The 7500-nt window shown below is 52.9% G+C and overlaps 1 protein-coding gene across 7 annotated transcripts in view; it reads right to left on the reverse strand.

Moving 5' to 3' along the window:
- Positions 1 to 7500, reverse strand: part of LOC126576023 (IQ motif and SEC7 domain-containing protein 1) — a 135473-nt gene that overhangs the window by 9372 nt on the left and 118601 nt on the right. Inside the window, exons 1-2 of one of the 7 annotated variants that reach the window (XM_050237089.1) lie at positions 3087 to 3154; positions 1 to 296 (exon numbers count right to left, since the gene is read on the reverse strand). The exon at positions 1 to 296 is cut by the window's left edge and continues 691 nt beyond it. The exons of 4 other annotated variants lie outside the window; for them this stretch is intronic. In XM_050237089.1, the coding sequence (XP_050093046.1) occupies positions 1 to 133 (133 nt within the window). In that variant the 5' untranslated portion in view covers positions 134 to 296; positions 3087 to 3154. Of the gene's footprint in view, positions 883 to 3007; positions 3155 to 7500 lie in introns of those variants that run through there. 2 more of the 7 variants (XM_050237087.1, XM_050237088.1) reach the window with 2 other exon arrangements.

Here is a 7500-nt window from a genome sequence, read left to right on the forward strand (position 1 = left end):
CGCCATCCGGTGACGACATCGTTCCACCAGCTGGACTGCCACCACTGTCAACGCCACTGTCCTCCAGTTTCACCAACGATCGTCGCCTCCGACGGTGCTCTCCATCTCCTTCGCGATAGTAGTACATTGTCATTGTTGTCGTCGTTCGTTCCCACAAATGGGCGCACGGTACCGGTTGTGTCGCGGTCACTACTAATGGTTCGCTTTCGATACCGAGTTCGCATTGTTTCGCACCCTTACACCCTTACAACGAATCGTCACGAACTATGCGGTTGTTCCGTGCTGTACTGTGATTGCTGCAAAGAAAGGCCTCGTTGTTTCAAAAACCACCGATTTCCTCCAACCGGCCGCGGACACTTTCACACGCGAAGACGCGGTTCGATGCGCTGCGTTGGAGTGGTACACACGGAATGGCGCGCGCGCGCGCGTGTCCGCTTCCTCTTCAGCGAGCAGAGGGGCGGCCACCGTACGGCCTAAGAATGTGTCGAAGAGGGAGAGAGCGAGAGCGTAAACGAGTGAGAGGGCGTTTTGTTGGAAATTAATTCCGATTCCGAGGTGCTCGTCCCCTGGAGGATCAAATGTCCCACACGATCACACCGCACACCAAGGACCCAGCTTAAAGGATCCCAGCTTTAAACGAACTCCATGACACTTCCGTCGATCGAATTCTATTTGTTGTGAGCACGTTCCGGTCGAAGTGGAACACAACCACTGGCACTGCTACCGGAGCCGTCCCAAATGCCCAAATTCGTCTGAAGCGACGACAGGTTTTGCTATCCAGTCACAACCACCAGTGGCCTGGATAAGGCCACTGGCGGGACGGGAACACACTCGACTGTTCGTGCTCGAGGGTCAGGAATTGCGCATGAATCCGCACACGGAACAGGCTGGTTCGGTCCAGGCAGGGGACTTATCGAACCTCGAACTTGATAAAACTTGAAGTCGCAGCGCGAGTGCGCACGGATTGGTATGTCAGGTGGAACGTGCGTGCTATCTACGCGCGGGTCGCGAGAGCGATAAGATACCTGGTCTGGCGGCGCGTATCGATCGACAAAGGCGAGGTTAGTTTGCGCACAAGATGACTCATCTCGTGGTGCGCGAAGGCGCGAAGAAAAAAAACCAACTCACATTACGGGTGAGAAGGCGACACGTGAAAAGTGTGAACTGTATCTTATCTCTCTGCCCGCGACAGAGCTCGTGGGCTGTGGGCTTAGAAAAACAGATTTCCCAATTGGTTCGGTTATATACCCGACCAGGAAGATGAAGAGTGGCCACAGAAGCCATTCTTGAGACCTAGAGAAGCCCTACTAAATGCACGCAATATACACTCATGCGGCTGTTGGGTTTGTGCTCTCACGCGGCCATTGCAGTTTACATCATCGACTGCATCTAGTGCCGGCAAGAGCAACACATTACCTAAGTTCTGTTTCTCGAACCAGGCAGTAAAGGCGGCCGCCTCTCAAGACAACACAAACTGTTCTCACACCTGCTCCAGTGATGCTGTGCTGCTCTCGGTTGCAGGTTATTTGCGCAAAAAAAGACAACCAGTGAAGGGCGCGATCGCGTTGCGTTACTCGATCTTCCCAGGCGTCGTGTGTGCAATGTAACTTCTTGCAACCTACGACGAGATGCATGGCGCGATGCTCTGCACCCGCTTAATTAGATCACACAAATCAACATCATCTTAATCCCCCACTGAATCTGTTTAATTGCATTTTCTCTCATCGGACCCCGAAAGATGCGCTTCGAGAGTTGATGCGCTGAACGAGATGCGTTTGTTTGTTGCTTCGCTGCTGCTGCTGCTGCTGCTGCTTCAGTGCTCGATCGTGTTTGATCGTCAAGAGAGAGAGTGGTGAAGAAGAGGCACCGCAACCGAATTCGCCGAGAATTTGAAGATGTTTAATGACCGAGAGGTGTGTTGTTCTTGGAGGAAGAGAAGGAGGAGAAGCCACCACGATCATCAGTGTTGCATCCATCCCATTATCACTCTTTCGCTTTGATCCACGATCTCTCTCTCTCTCTCTCTCTCTTTCTCTCTTTTGGTCTCCCTTGGCCTCGCTTGGCCTCTTGGGCTGGAGTGCACTAACTAGCGGATTGTTTACAAGGGTCGTATATCCTCCAATCATCTCCTCGGTTGCTGCTGCTGTCGATGGAAACCAAATTGTTTGTTTAACACACGCGTACATCCTCCCTTCACGCTCGCTCTCTCTCTCTCTCTCTCTCTCTCTCTCTCTCTCTCTCTCGCTTTGCTCTTGTCTCCACTCGTCCGCCTCGTCGTCTCGACTTCCAGCAAAACACTTGCCCAATTCACACGCTCTCCAAATGTCCAAAAAAACACGAGAAACATGTGCCAAGCCACATCCTGGCAGAGGAGGAAGACTTCCGTTCGCCTGATTCCCTTTTCAAATCACACTTCCGATCGGATTGTTGTGTTTTTCTCCCTCTTCCTCCTGTTTTGGTATTCCGTTTCGCACTTCCGGCCTTTGTTTCGCTTCTTCACAGTCACGCAGACACAGCCAGGACACACCCTTGACCAGGGACCGGAAGCTGGAGCAGCACAAAAAAAAAACACACAAAAGCAAGGATCTGCGAAAAACACGAACACGAACAGATCCTCGATACTCCTTGTTTCGCTTCTTTCACGTTCCAGGACACCTGAAGCCAGGCCGATCTCGGTGAGAATACGACCTCGACCCTGGACGAACCTGCCGCCATAAATCCTGGTTGAAAATCACAAAGAAACACGCACAGCTGAATGGCGGTCCATCGGCGTAGAAACTGCTGCACTTCGCACGTCACGTCCGATGCCTCAAGCCAACGGAATTGCATGCTGACCGCCGATGACGTCGATGACGCGATGTGCAGCAATGTGCAGCACGAGAACCACCGATGGTCAGTCAATGCACCAGCACCACGGAACCAGGAACGAAACGCAACGAAACGGTATAGCGGCGTTGTTGTTCCGTTTGGCGGAAAACCGGAAAAGTGCGCGAGCGTGCGCGCCTACCGGAACACCAGCGAAAGGAACAACTGCCGTCTGGATTGGATTGGTGTGGTCCGTTACTCGGCCGGTGTGCGAAACGCACCACTCCACGCCACGCCAAACAGTTTGGGGTCCATCGTCGAATCGGCCCCATAAACCGCGTCGTCGAACGTTGAACGAGAACTGAACTACAACCACCATCGGAGCGTGCGGTGTGGCCGCGGTGTGGCGCAAACAACAACCATAACCACCACCAACCATCGCTGCCCCCTCAGGGGGGTTTGTTGGCTCTCTTGGCGCGCGCGCGCGGACGCGTGGAATGTGCGCGCACTTGTTGTTGTATGTGGCAGAGAGAGGCTGGCTGGCTGGCTGGCTGGCTGAGGTGTTGGCTACTACACTCTTACTACGCGCATCGTGGAGTAGTAGTATACGTTTATGCCACACCGTGTGATCTCTCTCTCTCTCTCTCTCCCTTCTGCTCTCTTTCGCTCTAATTGTTACACCCCTAAAAACGATGATACATCCCAGCCCTGCTCCGGACCCAAACACTAAACGATGCTCTGTACACACGAATGATGCTGCGAGAGACGCACCAGTCGATCCCAGATGAACAAACGGACCAGGGGATCCATAAATTGTGTTTTTAGAGCTAGCAACCGACCCTCACGGAAGGTTCAGATTGAGTAGCTTTATTTGAATATTTATTGGGTGGCCATAATTTCGGGTGGCGGCACAGACTGAAGGTTCTCACGGATGACCACGGTGGCACGATGGCGTTCTTATGTCCGCAGCACCCTGGTGCATGGGAGATTCTCAGCGCGTTCTCGGCGCACGCTAGGTAAACAACACAAGCGAGCGGCCTATGTTGCAACGGCGGACGGCGGAGTACGCAACCGAAGCGACGCCAGCCCAACAGGCCAGACCATATCGCAGGGGCCAAAAGATCACTTCATCAAAAAAGAGTTAGTACGCCGCCTAGCAGCACTGGAGGAGATGCAAGCGAACGCAGGAAGGATGTAGCGGTTATAAATATCTGGGACCGTATCCGCCGGCTACGGGGCCAAGGCAACGATGTGGCGATGCGAAATGTGGATGCGACGAAGAAAGCATCGCGCGCATAATTGAATCCCTTTGCTGGCATGCGCCTGTCTCTGTGTTAACAGATCGGTTTTATTATCACTTTACCGAAGCAATTAACGGTACCGGGCACTGCACACCGAGAAAGGTACTTTTTATGATCTTCTAACACCGGGGGGGTGTGAGGCATAAGCGTCAATAAAAGAATGCTTTCCGATGATACTCCTGGTGTGCGCCATGCTGGCGATGACAATAAATGGTCTGCCACCAAAAAAACACACGCCAGCAACTGCCATTAGCAGTCCACCGTCTGGAGGTGGAGGGACACGTTCGTCTCTCCTGGGTACCAGCAAAGTCCACCCCATCTCTAATGGATGTTAATTTCTTCCAATAAACCTCATCCCCGTCATCGAGCGGGTGGCGAACCCCCTTCTTCTCTGTGTCTCTCCGTGTGATACCGGAAGATGTTTTTAAATTTTTTTTTTTCGTTCAAAATTATCTCCTCCACCATCGCTCGAACGCGCTGTTGTGTTGTGAGATGCGATGCTCTCGTTCTTTCTCTTGCCACTTCCTGCCTTTCTACTTGGTTTTTGTGGATGCCCGAAAGATAGCGCCCCTGCCGGCAAGTGCCAGATGATGTTGCCGCGGCTGCGACGCATTTGTCGCATTTTATGGCCTCCAAAAATTTCAAAGTTCACCACCACTTTCCTCTCGACTCGGCGCACCACTGCCACTGCTACGGCAGACTAGAAAAAGAAGAGGACAAGCTTAAGCGAAAAAAAAAACAACACCAAGATACCAACTGGCGTCGACCCTCGGTTTGTGACCTTCACGAATGTGCTGCTGCTCTCCTCTGTGCCAAGTGGATTGTGCGTTACTAGGAATTTTCACCTCACCTTCTCTGAGGGGAAAGGGGGTGCTACCCTTCACGGTACAGCGGGCGACACCACCTTCTTTTGCTCTCGATCTCACCTCGCGATGCGTCATAGTGGCGCGAGTGGCAAGCCGGCCGGCCGGTCGGCCGGCCGACGGAAAATGGACACTAAAAATGAGATTAATTTTTCATGACAACGACAACGACGACGACGACAACGCGTCTACCATGCGACGGTGTTCCTGCGGCCACTAATGAGCGCGCACACATCGAAATGACCTCGCTGCTCTGTTGCGAGAGTATCCTTTGCTTGCCTTTGTAGCATTTTCGGTCACCGGAAAGCAGGTTTTCCATTTCACAACGCGATTTCCCGTGATTTCGACAGAATTTTCATCTCGATCGACGATCGATCGATCGATGAAGTGTTGATAGCTGGTCGATAGCGCTTCGAAGCAGTTGTTGTTGGCGCTAAAAATTGGCACACGACAGTGTTTAGCACCACCGTTACTACTACTACTACTAATGCTGCAAACAATTTGCTCATCTGTCAAGATCGACCCTCGATCACGATCGCCACAGCAACTCGACCGTTCCCATCCTCCATTACTCACACTCGCTGACCCCGACGAGCAGGGAGGGGGGGGGGGGGGGGTATTGTGGTACCGATGCCGTGGTTATTTGTGGTTCTCCCGTTGGCCCCCCCTCGGGAGACCTTCATGTCACTTGTCGAGCGTTAATTGCAGCAATATACGCGCGCGAGCTTGGCCACGCCACTGATGGCCATCAGCCAGGCAGCGCCACCTACACACCAGCACGCTACGTGTGTCCTCGATCCCGGTGCTACTTGCTGCTGACATTGTTTAGCCTAGTTTTAGGTTCACCCGGGTTGCCGATAAAGCCGAGTTGCCTTAATTACCTTTAATCGCTTTATGCGTGCTCGTTGCGCTGTCGCTGTGTTGTGCAATTGTTTCTGCTGTTCCTGCTACTGCTGCTGTTACTGCTTTCTTCTTATCCAACCCGAGGCTTGATGTCACAATTAGAACCACGGAGCACGGAGGCTCGCACTCGCACAAGAACTTTGTGTTTGCACAGTCGCCGTCGCCGACACCGTCACCGCGCTTTCCGGCCACGGAAAGACGCCACGTTTGCAAACGGAGAAAGAGACTAACGTTTAACGCGAACTTCCAAGGTCTGAGGAGCTGTGATCCCGCAACCTGGAGCTCCGGGCCAGGGTCCGTGGTGCTGTACGAATGCAAAACCGGAGCACGGCACACGGGCGAGACAGACAAGATGATACACTTAACAGTACAGCGGCGCGACACACCATATCACCGTCCGTCCGGGAAACCTATCCGGCTGACTGACAGTTTAGCACCTCTCGCTGGCACTGGCCTGGCATCGGCGGCGGTACTACTACAGAAGAGTGAGCATCTTCACCGCTGCCGCCGTCGCCGTCGCTGGTGGCAGAGATTTTTGGGTTTCTGTTTTGTTTTTTTTTTTTTGGCTTGTTTGGAGAATCCCACCTCAAACGCGCATCTAGCAAGTGGAGGCCAGCACACGGCACAAACACAGACAGACACTGTTTTTGGGGGAGGCAACGACCGGGAGGCGAAAGAGGAGGCTGTTATCAAGAACTCGCGCTGTGATTGCGCGTACTCAACGCACAGGAGGTAGCAGCTCCGGGATGGACCACGCACAGCCAGGCTGAGTGATGGGTCAGGCCTCGATCGATCGTCACCCAGCACTCACACCATTCCCTGGTCGTTTGTTTTTCGTTTGCAACACGTTTAGCACGCCAAAAAACGGGCCCCGAAACGGGCACAAGGAGACTCGATCAAGATTGGTCTGCAATTGGAAGCTCGAGATTTGTGGCGACCGTTTCGCAAACGCTCGTGGTCGTCATGTTTGGCCGCGATGCGCCGCAATGACAAAAACAAAAACACTCATTTCATTATCAACATCATCATTGTGCCCTCCTTCCCTCCGTGCCAGGTTTCCAGGAACGGTAGCAACTACTCTCTCGCCTTGGTGGGGAGTACACAGAGACACACACTTCAGCGAGTGATGACGATGGCGTCAGATATTGCTGGAAAGAACCAGAATCAACCTCAACAATGTAGCGCGAGCGCGCACCGGCGGAGAAAGAGGCCACAGCTCGCAATTGCTTGTTTCTCAGCGAAAGTGTAACTTGACCGTGAGGTTTGCGAGGCGAAAGCAGACAGATAGACAGACAGTCAGACTAGCTGGCTGGGCCAGCTGGGTGTCGCTAAAAATAATTTTAATTTAAAGTCCATTGTTTACGCTCCCACACATACAGCGCATTTCGCCACATGTCACCTCTGTTGCGGAGTTGAGGGGGGAAAAAAACAATAGAACAAAAGCGGCTGACTGAGTCGCTTCTTCCGTTTTGCCGGAACCATGGAACCAGGAAGTGATCATCGCCAGTCACCGCGCGGTCGCGTTGTTGCTGCCACTCTCATTCCGGTGGCAGTAAACACTACATCAGTCTTGCTTAGTGCCCCGGTGTTAGGTGGCAATAAATTACATGAAACATGGTGGTGTGTTG

Source organism: Anopheles aquasalis, chromosome 3 (genome assembly GCF_943734665.1).
Source record: "Anopheles aquasalis chromosome 3, idAnoAquaMG_Q_19, whole genome shotgun sequence".
NCBI classification, from domain to species: domain Eukaryota; kingdom Metazoa; phylum Arthropoda; class Insecta; order Diptera; family Culicidae; genus Anopheles; species Anopheles aquasalis.